Source organism: Clytia hemisphaerica, unplaced genomic scaffold (assembly GCF_902728285.1).
Source record: "Clytia hemisphaerica strain Z4C2 unplaced genomic scaffold, Clytia hemisphaerica genome assembly, whole genome shotgun sequence".
In the NCBI taxonomy this organism is placed as follows: Eukaryota; Metazoa; Cnidaria; class Hydrozoa; order Leptothecata; family Clytiidae; genus Clytia; species Clytia hemisphaerica.
In genome coordinates this window covers 162,040-177,424 of record NW_027103519.1, presented here as the reverse complement: position 1 = coordinate 177,424, position 15,385 = coordinate 162,040, and the positions used below count along the sequence as shown (strand labels likewise).

The following is a 15,385-nucleotide window of genomic DNA, read 5'->3' as shown; positions in this document are numbered from 1 at the left end:
TGACATTTTAAATTTTGATTTTCACTTTAAAAAAAAAGAAAAGTCAGAAAGTCCATTTTAATTTATATTGAAACAAATGACAGCAAAATATAGAGGATAATAATTATTGATGACTTGATAGAAAAGATTAAATTGTGACTACATAAAAATCTTCAAATCGCCAAAGTAAAACATCTGTTGTGTATCCACTAAAATTTTTAGGACATTTTCCACCATTTTGTTCGGGACACGGTAGAAACAAGCGACGTACTTACGTGGCTCCATCAAAAGCGTTGTAGCTTACTCTGATAAACTCTGTAAAACTTACAGCACGACAGAAATTCGCGTACCGAAAACGTATCTCATCCTACGGCAGACGATTTTCATAAACACCATGATGGCGGTGTTGAAATTTAAAAAAAAATTCCAGGCCCAAAACCACAACAAAAAGACCTAGAAGAGTCATTAAAAGTTTGGTCGCCTGCATTTTGGTAAGGATATTTCTGTTTCTGTTTTGAATACATTGTATTCATTTTTGTAACTTTCGGTTTCACAAATTTCTATTTGGTTGAGTTGTGTGCAGCTAACCTAAGCTGGCTTTTTTGCGTTTATGTATGATGGCATGGACCATGCATGGTCTGTGTTGGTGTTGATCTGTGTCTCTGTCTGTGTATAGCTTTACACCAACCCAACCCACACCACCTCACACCATCGTCGTTTTGTATAACATTCCCATTTCCACACTTATATTGGCATCACTTTTCTGGAATATTTCCGCTTTTTTTCCTGGGATAGCCGGCATGAGATTGGAGAGATTTGTTTCTAAAGCGGCTAAAGCCTAAAGGTACGGAAAAAAGTAAAATAATAGACCTTTTTTCAAAGAGGCCACCGTGTTGAATAATTATGTAGTCCAGCAGTTAGTCACACTAGCTTCCCGCCAAAATGTGTATCAAAGATTAATGCTGCGAAAGCGCTATATTGTTTACTTGACTCTCAAGCAGCAAAAAAATGCACCGCAAAACTTCTAAAGGGATTCATGAAAAAATAACCCGGCGCTTTTTAATGAAATTAACATTTCCAAAAACTTTGAGAACTTGCCTAAAATTTGAGCCATAGATGAAAAAATTTGCGCAAGTCATCGATGATGCAAGAAATCAACAAAAGAAACCAATAAAAGATCAAATAGAAAAGCTGTAAGTAAGTAGGAAAAAATTTTTGTTCCGCAATCTTGGGGATTTCCCAAACTCATTCAAGATTAAGTTGGCGGGTTTCATGAGTTTTCCTATGGTATTTATATGAAGAATCCTTGGATTGGCGAACATGAAGAAATAGAAGAATTAAACTAAAAATTCACCCCCTGGAAAATATTTTGATTGTTTTATTTTGTTCAATCGCAAACGCTTGTAAAAGCATCAAATATTTTATTACCCACAGCACAAGTGTTTCAACCGGTATTCAAACAAAGCCATTTTTTGGTTTGTACAGAAATTTTGCCCGCTCTGAACAAAATGGTCAATCTCACTAAAGCAAAACATTGCGGCCATTGCATTTCCCTGGATAAAAATTCTGGTCACGTGACCATCCGTGATTTTAGACCAATGAAAACGCTTCATTTCCCCGGATTAAAGTTGTGTCTACACTAACACGCGGGAAATGGCTAGAAAAAGAGAGAAAAAACCGGGGGTCAGATTAAATTTTTTCTCCCTTCTTGCAACCAACATAAAAGACTTTAAGAGGCCATTTATTTAAGAAAGGGGTGTTATATAATTATGTAAGTAAGTGATATTTTAAGTAACAAGTTCATTATTATTTTGAAGTTTGTTTTTAAAAACAAAACCCCTTGCTTGATGATAATCTCATTTTCTTAACTTATGGACCCATTTGGAAGTCTTTGTAATACAGATCATTTGGCAGTGTAGTTGCAGCCTATACAAGAATTGGAATTTAAAGTCTGAAGTCGTAACCCCTTGCCAGTGACCCCGCAGAGAAATTTTTAGTTGGCAGACACTGACTTTAGGTTGGTTTGGAAATAGTTTTATTTTGAAATGTAATCTTCACTTTAGATGAATACTTTTATTTATTTGGATTCATGAAAGGTTCAAGGTTTGTTTACTTTTTATTTCAAATTATTTCATTGATTTATTGAGCTGCAATAGCTGATTGAAAAACAAATATTTTTGATAGTTATCAGCGTGGGCTTGGCTGCCATTTTGAATTTTGATTTTTTTCTCCTGTACTCGGCAATTTAGAGGTTGTTCGTAAACGCGATTTGGCTTACGTGTAACACTTGTGACAGAGATATCGATTTTTTTATTTTGTCCAATCAAAAAATTGCCGTAAGAGTGTTTAAAAAGAAATATCCAATCAAATCCCTCTCAGCAAGAGGGTGAAGCTAAGACAAATTTTCTCTAAGCTTCTCTGTCTCTCATGATGTTGATCGCTTCTTTCTTTGTTAATCCAGTATCCTCAAGTATGACACTTTTCAAGGTAGTGAAAGGTCTTCCAGCCTTTCTCTTCGAGTCGGATTACCACATCAATAGCTGTGAGGCAGGCTCTTCTCAACGTGCTATGTGACCGACGAGAGCAAGTCGACGTTTTTGTATTGTTGCAGAGATTGGAGGAATGTTTCCATAAAGGACTTTGTTAGACACACGTGTCGTTGGAGGTACGTTGCAGACAACTCTCAACATTTTTGTTTATTTTCCGTCAAGGGATTTTGCAAGGGTCTTTGTCATGGTCCAAGAATCAGATCCATAGAGCAATATAGATTCGGCTGTTTGTCTGAAAACCTTTATTTTGGTTTTCTTTTTAACTGGAGACTTCTATACTTTAGTCAGGGCATTTACTGCGCCCCAAGCTTTTCCAATCCTTACATTCATGACGTTAGCAGTGTTTGTTAGACCACCCAGGTAGGTAAAATCATCGACTTTTTCAATGATACTATCGTTTGAAGTTTTTAAAGGGGTAGAATCATTCGAGTTCACAAGCATATACTTTGTTTTCTTTCAATTCAGATAAAGACCAACTCGCTGGCAATCAGTTTTAACTCGGTGTAGGAGATCTTGTGCCTTTTTTATAGGTTCTTCGATCAATACGATGTTGTCAGCGAAGTCTAAATCACTAAGAAGTAGTGGAGTATGTCTTTTCTGCTTCTCCTACGTTTCAAAACTATTCTGTCTGTATCAAGGATTGCAGATCTCATAGCGTAGTCCAGACAAATGATGAATAAAAAGGGTGCCAATGGATCACCTTGCAAAACTCCAGTCACAATTTAAAAAGGAGCTGAGTCGCCATCAGGGGTGGAAACGTAACATGATGTATCTCTGCTGATCTCTGTAAAATTCCTTATTGCGTTGACAGTTTCAAGTGGTATACCATAGGCCTCCAATATAGAGAACATCTTGTCTCTAATGATCGAATCAAAAGCCTTTTTGAAATCAATGAATATAAGGACAGCTTCTTGTTTGTGATTGTTTAGTTCTTCTATAAATCTACGAAGGGCGAGTAGACTTCGTCCTGATTTTCATGAAACCCGTTTTGGTTGGGTCTCAAAGCTTTGTCAATGGCCGGTCTTATACAATTTAGAATAAGAAGATCAAAAATCTTTGATGCTGTCTGTGCAAGAGAGATACTGCGGTAATTGTCAGGTTTAGATAAATCACCTTTTTTTGGTACAGGAATCAGTTTAAGAAGTCCTCATTCAGTTGGTCTGTCACCGTGGAAAGCAGAACTGCAAAACTGTAACAGGATTTGATTGAGATTCTAAATTTTCCAGAATTCAACAGGAAGGCAGTCTGATCCTGGGGCCTTTCCATTTTTGATTTGTTTTATTGCTTTTGTTAGCTTGTTAATATCAAAGTCACCCTTCTGTATATCTTTCAATTCTTCAAAGACTCTCACGATTTCGAGGCTCTCTGTCACATCAGGAGTGTTGTTTAAAAGTTTTTGGAAATTACCTTTCCAGATTTTGGGTCTTTCTTCCCCGGAAATGAAATTTTGAGAGGTGGATCTATCTATTCATATATTTAAGTAACATTAGGCCCGAAGGTCCATTTTCGCTACATATAAAATACAAGATTGTTTGATAAAATAATTTTATTCATAAATATCAATAAATATTAAAATCATTCTAAAAGTCAAAGGGCTAAAAAGAAAATGGGTGATAAGTGTGTCCAAGCTTGGAAAGTGTAAGACTTAAGACTAAGAGATTAAAATTATGATATTATTTATGAGTTTGGTTGAATTTGAATGCTAAGAAGTAAGATTAGTTGTGAATTTTAGGTGCGTGGGTAATGATAACATACTATAAAATATATTATAATGTTGTAATAAAATAACCAGAAAATTAATTATTATTCAAAAAACATTTCAACAAATATTTTTCAGCATAAGCTTTTCGTTTTATTAAAAACCTCATCAGTGCATATATATTATAATGTATCTTCATTAATTAGCGTTATTAGAAATATTAAATAATTTATTTTTAGCATTATACAATCAAAATTTATTTTTCAACAATTCTTCTAACAATTTTGTTTTAAATGAATCTTCAGATTTTATAGTTTGAATTTGTTTTGGTAATTTATTCCAATATTTGGTCACAGTGGTAACAAATGAGTTTGAGTAAGCAAGAATTCTTCCTAATCACTATTCACAAAACGAGCTGCTTTTCTTTGGACTGATTCAAGCTCCTCTCGCAGACCAGAGTTGGATGGACCTGTAGGATTCCATACACTAGATGCATACATTATCATTGGCAGAACATACGTCTTGTAAGCTTGAATTTTTGCTTTCTTTGAACAACAACGGAGTGTTCGCTGTAAGAAACATCTCTTCTGGTGAGCTTTGGTACATATTGATGAAACGTGCTTGTTCCACCTCAACTTTTTGTGGAGTGTAAGACCAAAATACTTTGCCGATTCGACCGAGTCAAGCTCCTCACCATGAATTGTGTACGAGGTTGAAATGGGCTTCAGTTTGTTTGTGATTGATAACAATACATGGATTTCTTTCCAGACAACTCTTTTACCAGATTCCAAGCGTTTCTACTGTCAGTAGACGACTTACTTTTCGAATAATTTGAGCGTGTCGTTTATTCTTAATTCTCTTCAAGAACATTGTGAGTTGTTTTAATATTTTGTTGTTTAGCTTGGATGTTTTGGACTGGTGCAGTAATGGATTCTTTCCGACATTTCTCGAGGATATCTTCTGAGATAGAAGCTTCAATTTTCTTCTTAGGCCTTCTTGGTTAGATACTTTCAAAAATTCTGAGTAGTTTTTTGACATATCAGGAAGAGCATTGAACTTAGCAGTAATGTTTGCACCGATCCTAGAGCCAAGATCAAGATGTCATTTCGTATGGCTTGCCAATTAAGACGTTTTGACCGGTTAGGCTTTGGTGCTCGAAAACTCATTTGAATCATAGTCGATACAATGCGATGATCACTTCCAATTGGATTGGAAGACGAGTAAGCTTGGCAGTTGGGGATGCTGTTTCGCCAACGTTTCCTATACATGCAGTAGTCTATCTGTGCAAGATCTCCACGTGGTGATCACCAGGTCCAGAGCTTCTTGCGAAGCTTTTGAAAAGTGATGTTGCCTACGACCAGATTATGTTGTTTTGCAAATTCACGTAAATATTTGCCGTTTCTGTTAAAATCATCATGGAAGGAAAATTTGCCTTCTAGTCTAGCATTGAAATCTCCTTGGATTAGTAACATGTTGTGATGAGGTATGGCTTCAGTTATCAGATCAAGAGTTTCGTAGAAGTCAATGACCTCTTGTTCAGGTCTCAAGCTGTGAGGTGAATAGCAGGACAAGACACGTTTTTGGGTTGCCTTTGAAGACAGCAATCATAATATTCTCGTCAATAGAGTCTACAAAAGTTAGAAGGATAGAATGGAAGAGTGGACTACAATGCCAACACCGTGAATGGATGCTCCTTGCTCATTTCTTGTGACTGAAGAGGTAAAGAGTGTGCAATTGCCAAGATCACGGGAAACAATTCCGGGATCGCTCGATTTATGAACGTAACGGTGTTCTTGGACACAAGATGGTTAAGTTCTTTAAGCGAAGATATGGTTGAAAGAGTTCTGCAGTTCAACGTACCAATTTTGTACAATTGAGAGGGTTTGGATAGCTTGACGCCTCGAGTTCTATTAGAATCAGGTCTTCCAGAAGGATTGAGAGCTGATTCGTCATGGGACGATAGGGTACTTTCTTCAAGACTTGATGCGTCAAGTAGAGGATCAAGGGCTTTAACCTTGGTGCTTCGAATGGATTTTGTCATAGCTTTTTCTAGTAGCTGTGGATTAGCCATGGTGGCTCGCTACACCTACCATGGCGCGCAGTAGTCAGATTTTGACTTTTTGCTCTCTGCCATTGTTGTACGACAACAATCATCCACCAAACAGCTTTGATGTTGGACCAGAACAAACGGTTTGTCGTTGTCTGCTTCAGCAACTACCAACTCTCCTGCAGCCAGAGAGTGGGGTTGTTTTATCCAGGTTTTCCATTCCTCTAGATCGGCTGTGCTTTGTTCCAAACAGGGGTACCACATGAAGGCAACAGGCTCTCGCCATACACAGCAGCCGAGAAGGTGAGTGGCTATGTGGTACGCATCAACCTCCCCTGCTTACTTTCACTCTAACAGCATCACCCCTTGAATATTTTGATAGGGGATTTTATTCCTCCTGTAATTTGCAATTACTTACTTTAATTACTTTGAAGCACATCTCAATGCTGAGACTTTGCCCATATTTGATTAGCCTGTCTTCTCCATATTCTACTCTGTCATTCTGATCACATTTCAGGTATTGAAGTCAATCCAGTATCCTCTTTAATCCGGTCTTTCCATCGCTTTGGTGGCCTCCCTCGCTTGCTCTTCTTTGTGAAATCATTTTGGAGAGTTCTTTTATCAAGACAGGTGTCATCCATTCGGATTGCATGACCATACTATGCGAGTCTTTCTTTTTCACAAAGTTTTCAGTACCCAAAGTTTTGTATGCACAGATTTGTGCCTGCTCTTTCATGCAGTTTTAATTAAGAGGTCCAAGAGTCTTACCCCCAAGCAACTTTCAGATACAGTTTTTTTCAAACACTTGAAGTCTGTTGGAGTCTTTCTTAGTCAGTGTCCATGTAGAGCAGCATATGTAGCTATGGCAGGCCAGGAGGAACAACTGTTAAAGTGGGGAGGCTGACGGTTCAAAATGAGATAAAATTTGCTAGGAATTTAAGAAAAAAATGTCATTTGCTCAAAAGTGGGGATAGGGTAAATAAGAGCATAAGTCTCCTTTTAAGTTTCATAGGTAGGTTTTTGTCTGGCCATACGTTCTTGATTAATTTTTTGAATGCTGTGTATGCTAATGCAAGTTGTCTGTCGATATCTTTGGAAGTTCCTGGAATAACTGATCCCAGGAAAGTAATTTGCTCAACTTTTTTGACAGTTTGCCATCAATTAACAATTTGCAATTAATTTCAAATAAAACATTTAATTTTCATGCAAAGGCTCATCGACATTACAGTAATTTACATTTACATATACATATACAATTACATTTACAGCTTCACAGAAAAAACACACACACGTGTACTATTACAATTACATTTACATATATTTATTAATGAAAATAAAGGTTTTTTGGGGCAAATTTTGCCAAATTTTGCCAAATTTTTTATCCACTTGACTAAATTCAGTTAATGACCCAACAAAATTTAACTTTATCGTTTCTCTTTCTAACTAAGGCAAGACAAATTTAATGAATATGTATTGGTTCGCCGTTATAGGGAAAATAAATACTTAAAATCTTGGGTCGGAAGATCAATTATCTGAATAATTCAATGCGTTTTGAACCAGTAGACTTTTTCCTCTTTATCAATCTTTAAATCCATCTAAAATCTTGGATATTCACTATTTCAATTGGTTCAATTAAATATATTTACAAAAAAAGTCCATTCTCCAGCTCTGCGGTCTCTATATTTATTTTTTTTCGATTTTGGAAAAAGGAGGATTGGTCGGGCCTGTAGAACAAAAAATTAAATATGTCAGAAGAAGATTTATTATGACACAATCCATAGAACTTAAGAGGTAATACACGGGTTGCAAAATGATATCAATGCAGTCAAAACATGTGATTACTCAAAAAAGTTCATATGATTTTATTCCCATGTAACTTGCTTTACAACTTACACTGATAACTTTATTAGTGTCAATAAACCAGCTGTGCTGGAAAGTCAGCCCAAAAGGTTAAAACGATAAGTATAGATAAAAGATCAAGCTTTGGGGCTGTCCACATAGTACGTACGCACTAAAATGTCAAAAATCGAGTACCCCCAAACCCCCTTGTTAGTACATACTTTTTACATTATCCCCCCCCCTCACCTAACAAATTAAAGTGCAAATCTTCTGGTAAGCTATGAGTGTCAAGCAGTAAGCAGAAATTTACACGTTGTCTTAGAGTCTCTATGTTCTCTTTGCTTAATGTCGTTTATTATTTCAAGAGAACAGGACAAAAATTTGCTCTTTATTGTCTTTCACATGATTTTTTTTGTGTACGTACATTTTTTCGTTCAACCCTCCCCTCCCCCCTGGGACCTTAGCATTTTTAAGAATTTGTGTATTGTCTTCAAAGCGATAAACTCTGTCGTGGTTCACCCTGTACTGCAATGCAGCATTGATATTTGAGATAATTGCTTATACAGGGATTTTCTATCCCTTCTTTTGCTTTCAATTTTATGAATTTCCTGTACATAGAATTTTTCCCGTCACTATCCTGAGGGGTATGGAAATGTTTTTGTACTCTTTCTCTGCTAGACGAGCTTTGATTTATTACCCAGAGCAAGTTGGATTTTCTCTCCATAGTTGGATCGACAGTCAACTTTCTAAAATGTGTTTAGTAACGGACAAAGTTTGTCCCGAAAATCATTTGCGGCTGACGAATTTCTCTGATAATTACCATGGTTTGCCCTAAATAAGAACTTGGAACTTTTCTTTACATTTTAGTGAAAGAAAAATAATCTAACAGATGTTTCGGTGAAAGTCATTTGTTTTTAAAGAAGATAATGGATGAGTTAAGTGTGGACACGTTTTGTCACCATTCTTCCAAGTATAGTGAAGAAGCTTTCCAGAAGATGACCACTTATCGAAATGAAAACAAATTCACGGATATTGTTCTGGTGGCTGGAAGTAAAAGAATTCCTGCTCATAAAGTGATCATTTCAGCTCTTTGTGATTATTTCCATGCCATGTTTTCCAATGAACTGCAAGAGACTCATCAAAATGTGGTGACCATGAACGATGTGGACCCTGAAGCACTGGAAGCTCTTGTTGATTATGCTTACACAGCTAAGCTGGAAATACGGGTGGACAATGTGGAGAGCTTGTTAGCGTCGGCTTGTCTGCTTCAGGTGGATGATGTCAAGGATGCTTGCTGTGAATTCATGAAAAGTCAATTACATCCATCCAACTGTCTCGGCATACGTGCTTTTGCAGATGCACATAACTGCGATCAACTGTTCGACATCGCCAATAATTACACCAAGAATAATTTTGCAGACATTTCAAAGAATCAGGAATTCTTCTTATTGAATTCGGACCAGTTGAAAGAAATACTTAGTAGTGACGATTTGAATGTGAGTAAAGAAGAAGAAGTTTTTTACGCCATGTTCTCTTGGATCAAGTTCGATGAAGAGAACAGACAAAAATTTCTTGGGACAGTTTTATCAGGAGTTCGTTTATCCCTACTTTCGCCGCATTTCTTGGTGAAAGAAGTCGAACCTGTCGTCAAAAATGATGCCACGTGTAAAGACTTATTATTAGAGACTTTCAAATATCGATTACTACCTGACCACAAATGTCAGCCACAACTATTGACGCATCGAGCGCGCAAGGGTACGATTGGTGTCATCTACGCTGTCGGAGGTATTCATCTGCATTCATATTCTTATAAGTTTTAAAACAAAAATGTATCAGCGTCTTTCTTCTTATCCACAACCACAACCTTCAATAAAGTCCGGCGAAAATTTCAGACAGTCAAGTAGTAAATTCGGAAAATTCAGACATTGTCCTACACGTTTACACATACCTCTCCGACTGTCATGATTGACCTCCCCCAGCTCCCGATTTATAGGTTTAGTGTTTTCAAATTTTGAAATTACTGAGTGATTAATCTGTCTACCACTCAAATACAACTCTAAAATTGCGATCCTAGTGATTTGATATTGAACAGGGCAGATTTTCCCTTAGAGTTAACCCCTCGTGCGTTTTTCATCCAAAAATTTTGATAACTTTTGATAGACTTGGTATTTTTCATGAGATTTGAACAGGGTTGTTAAAGTTTGTCTCAATATTATTTGCAGCGGAGACAGAAAAGGCTATAACTATTGATATATTTCGAAGTAGATAGCGGTTCTGTGCTTGTTAAAAAGATAATTTGGAGTGGAATATTATCAAAAAAGAAAGAAATTCAAAAAATGGAAAAACGAAAATGACAAATGAAGAAGAAATTCAACTTCTTGTATAGTGGGGTTGTCTAGCATAATTTAAGGGAAAAAAATAAGATCCAGCTGAAACTTTCTCCAGACCTTCTCTATAGGATGGTTATGCCTCAGGAAAAATTCCCCTAAAATCCCACTGGTGGAACATCCTTTTTTTGGGACATTTCTTTTTTCCCCAGGCAAAACCCTAAGGGCAAAATTTTTTGAAAATTTCAAACTCATTTTCAGACATTATCAAGTATACCATTCGAAAGCTCTCGAAAAACTATATAGAAGACTTTTAAACGGGTATAGCCGATTTCATTACCTAAGTCAAGATAATTCACGCAGAAGATGCTATATATGGTCAATTTTAGACCAAAATAACCAAAATGTGGCGAAAAGTGGAACTTGCGCATGAAATATCTCGAGTTAGGTTTCAGCTGGATCTTATTCTTTTCCTACAAACAGCCTGTATTTTTGTAACACGACCACACTAGTAGAATAATGCTATGATCTTCATTTTTATCTGTTTTTTTATATCAGAAATTATTTAATCTTAGAACGTCATGAATTCGAAAAAAAAATCAAAAAACATTTCAGTCAAATAATACAGCTTATAAATTTCCCCTGACTGATTTAAAAAAGGGCTCTTTTTTGATGTTTAAACTTTGAACGATATCTTTCGATGGAATAAATTTCTTTCAATTTTTTTTTCACATTAATGATGTTCTAAGAACAAAGAATCACTCGTGTGAAAATGATAATTATAGCACAATTATTTAAGAAATTGATTTTCTTCTTCTTCATTTTCAATCTTCATTTCCCGATCTTTTTTGAATTTTTTCTTTATGATAATATTCCACTCCTGTTTATCTTTTCAACAAGCACAAAACCGCTAACTAATTCGAATTCTATCAAAAGTTATAGCTTCTTTTGTCTCTGCTGCAAATTATATTGTGACAGACTTTAGATTATGGATTGGCAGCTTCTGAGAAAATAATATTAATTGCTCCACTCCTTCCCCGTGAAAATGACAAGACTCTTTTCTTCATCCATTCACAGGTATAGACGCAGTGAAAGGAGCAGCGACGGGAGTAGAAGAATACAACCCTCGAACCAACGAATGGGTTCAAGTCACTACCATGGAAACAAGACGATTGCAATTCGGTGTGGCGGTCGTCAACAACAAACTCTATGTCACAGGTACACATCTCGCAATTTATGATTGAATCTCTGCTTAATACTGTGCTTAATGCCGTTGCTTCAATTTTGAGTACTATTCTTAGCGCTACCTATCTGTAAAAGTTAATTCCTACGAAATATATATTATTCGCGGGGTGATTAATCCAAAATAGCCGTGCTGTAATCACCCTGCGAAAAGAGAAAAAGAAAATCTTCGAAAAAAATTTTTTTTTCAAAAACTAATCGATTTCATAGTTGTGCAATTCGAATATTTCGATTGTTGTCCCTAAAAAAATTCAGAGTCAAGAAAGTACACATTTCGGGCACTGGTCCAGTACACTAACAATTTAAGGCTCAAAGTGCCAAAAGATAAGGATAGCCGATTCTGAACAGAATTTTACTGTTTCTTATAAAAAAAAGCGTAAGTGAAGACATGCCGGACAGGGTTGTGGCAAAATTTTCAGATTATAGGAAGTATCTTTGTCACAAACGACTATTGTTGTTCTTTCAACAGGTGGACGTGATGGGTTGATGACACTGAACAATGTGGAATGTTTCGATCCCAAAACACAGAAGTGGGAAAACATCACACCCATGCTAACACATCGTCATGGTTTGGGTGTGGCTGTACTTTCAGGCCCCATCTATGCCGTAGGTGGACACGATGGATGGTCTTATCTCAGCACTGTGGAAAGGTGAATAAAAACTGCTCCTCTCATTTTCAATAAGTTAATGCGTCTTCTCTGTAACGTTTACAAATGAAATCTTTTATAATATCATTATATTCGACACTTGGTCTAACTTTTTTTTATTGTTGAACGACTGACCCTTCTTTTTGATTAGTGGCGTGGCTTATATCAAATCAACTTAGTAGTTTTGCCTTCAAAAACATCCTTCGAATATACCTTTACAATACCAGAGCGTGTTTGCTTTCATTAGATATGATCCAGTGACAGGACAATGGAGTTTCGTTGCTCCCATGACTACACCACGAAGCACGGTGGGAGTTGCTGTTCTCCATAACAAGCTGTATGCAGTGGGTGGACGTGATGGGTCCTCGTGTTTGAGTTCTGTCGAAGTGTACGACCCGCACACCAACAAGTGGAGTTTGGCTGCTCCCATGATCAAGCGGAGAGGAGGTAAGCTGTTTTCATGGGTTCTAGGAAAATTGCCCCCGAGAAAATTGCCCCCCGGAAAACTGCCCCCGGAAAATTGCCCCCCGGAAAATTGCCCCCTAGGAAAATTGCCCCCCCGGAAAATTGCCCCCCCCCCGCCATCTTTTTTTACACTTTTTTATAAAATCCAATGAAACTTCAAATGACCATTGTAGCTGTAAAATTAAGTAGTTTTGAATTACTCATAGGGTACCTAGTAAACGGGGGTCAGCTCGCATGAAATTCCATAAAGAGCAAAGAGAGCTTGGAAGATGATACCTCCTTCACACAGCCCCACTGGGAACCCTTCCCACTGGAAAAGTTGTCCAAAATATCGTCCCGGGTGGGAAATTAACCCCGAACTTCTGGAACTTTTGTCCACACTGAAAATAATCAAATAAACCAAACCTCACTGAATAATATTATTCTACTTTTCCCATCCCCACTGAATTTTCTGATTTTTCCCCAGCCATAAAAAATAAAGGAATTTCGACTTTCAGTCCATTATTTTTATCCCCACTGGCTAAAAAAATCCTACCGGGTCTGTGAGAAGAGGGTGTAAGATTTCAAGCAAATTTCGTCAAACTATTCGATTCTCAGGCCGGGTATGTTATTACGATACTCTTAAATTTTTGCCAAATTTCAGTCTGAATGTTCTTAACTGGGTCCTAATAAAAAAAAACTAAAACATGCAAAGCAGATCAATGGTCAGCGTGAGGAATATAGTAAGAATGAAGTTATCCATTCCATATGACCAAGAAATTTTTTAAAACCATAAAGAAAATACTTGAATAGCGAAAGAAATACAGTATAAAACACATTGAAATTGACTATCGCTAAACAGGGAAAACGCTTTCTCTGTATTCCGTGGTTAAACCACATTATTTCTTATAAAAAGCGTCAACTTAATGAAAATTACGACTGCAACCTGCAACCGTTGGACCAAAATATAGCCCCAAAATATTCTAGATCTCTTAATCCGTTAAGACGCGATCACGTAATTGCGTAATCCAAAATCTCCCAAATGTTGAAAATTGAGTTAGATTAAGTTTCGAAAAATGGAAAAATAGGGGGCAATTTTCCGGGGGGCAATTTTCTTAGGGGGTAATTTTCTGGGGGGCAATTTTCTGGGGGGCAACTTTCCTGGGGGGCAATTTTCCGGGGGGCTGTTTTCCGGGGGGCAATTTTCCGGGGGGCAGTTTTCCGGGGGGCAATTTTCTCGGGGGCAATTTTCCTGACACCGTTTTCATGTTATATGTTTCATTGGTAGCATTTTTCTTGGTCTAATGAAGATTGGCAGGTCAGTTGATGCTTATTGAATTTATTTGAACCCCTATGGTATTGTAGGAAGCACTTTGTTCGAACACGTTAGAATGTTATAACGCATTGGAAGTGTTCTGAGAAGAGCAGGATTAAGGAAGTTATTTACTTGTCATCATAATAAGTCTAATTAGCAAGCGAATTAGATCTTACTTTAAACCCTTCTCTAATCGGTTTAAAAAAAACGATGCAAAATATGTGGTATTTTTTAATGTATTGTGGTGGTTTACATAACTCCTGCTTAACAATTCTTAACTATAGATGCAATAATGATAAGAAATAGTGTGACGTAGATATTGAATCAATCGAATTCTTTTGTTAAAGGATATATACAATAAATGACAGTCTACATTATTTCACCCTTTCTTTTTGTAGGTGTGGGTGTGTCAGTACTTCGTGGACACCTCTATGCAGCTGGAGGTCACGATGCTCCTGCCAGCTCCGATTACTCCAAACAATTTTCATCGGTTGAAAGATATGACCCGCGCATCGATCAGTGGTGTTTGATTTCTTCCATGAAAAATTGTCGAGACGCGGTAGGGATGGCGGCGCTCGGTGATCGTTTGTACTCAGTTGGAGGGTATGATGGCAACTCATATTTAGATGCTGTTGAAGCTTACGATGCAGATTCGAACGATTGGCAATCGGTGGCGCCCTTAACACACCCGCGGGCCGGCGCCTGTGTTGTGGCGTTAAAACTTTAAAGACTTTCAACTTCAATGACTTACATATTTCGCCAATCTCATGAAATTGATAGAGTACCTTTAAAATACGCTACATAAAGCTATTCTGGTTTTGCAGAATGTTCACTTACCTTATCATCTTGTATAAATTGCTTTCTAGATCTACTGTATTTAAAAGGGAGTTTATTTTGTTATACTACGCATTTGATTCATAGAATCTTTATAAGTTAAACCATATCTTGCTATGGATAAGGTGTGAAATTTGATTCTCGTTCATTGAAAATGATCTTTTCAAAACTGTCATCGCCTGACATACATATCACTCGTCTATAAATCTTGTTTGTGATACCCATGGTCTTCCTTTCACGCTTTACTTCCACTTTTTCGCTCGTTGTTGTATTTTTTTATTTATAAAGTTTTGTAAGGATGACGCATATATACTTAACTTGTACAAATGAAGTAGATATAATAATCATAATGAAGATAGAATGTATATATTTACATATAACAAGTAGTTGTGATTTCTTTTGTGGACATTTTCAATCTCCGTTATAACACGCTGTTCACCGCACTTTTGTTTCACATACTAAA

The 15,385-nt window shown here is 36.9% G+C and overlaps 1 protein-coding gene across 1 annotated transcript; it reads left to right on the top strand.

Moving 5' to 3' along the window:
- The first annotated feature begins 368 nt into the window (after positions 1-368).
- Positions 369-15,303, top strand: LOC136799346 (kelch-like protein 5). Its single transcript, XM_067056048.1, has 6 exons — positions 369-470; positions 8,981-9,898; positions 11,518-11,658; positions 12,152-12,332; positions 12,577-12,776; positions 14,487-15,303. Exons 2-6 carry the CDS (start codon positions 9,040-9,042, stop codon positions 14,813-14,815), a joined length of 1,710 nt encoding a protein of 569 aa, XP_066912149.1. The 5' UTR covers positions 369-470; positions 8,981-9,039; the 3' UTR covers positions 14,816-15,303.
- Positions 15,304-15,385: the final 82 nt, after the last annotated feature.

What these genes read in the sequence shown, in the direction of transcription:
- LOC136799346 (XM_067056048.1), top strand. Translation starts at nt 9,040, where the DNA reads ATGGATGAGTTAAGTGTGGACACGTTTTGTCACCATTCTTCCAAGTAT. An exon ending in CAACAAACTCTATGTCACAG is followed by an intron (nt 11,659 to 12,151) that starts GTACACATCTCG and finishes TTCTTTCAACAG; the next exon opens with GTGGACGTGATGGGTTGATG. An exon ending in CATGATCAAGCGGAGAGGAG is followed by an intron (nt 12,777 to 14,486) that starts GTAAGCTGTTTT and finishes TTCTTTTTGTAG; the next exon opens with GTGTGGGTGTGTCAGTACTT.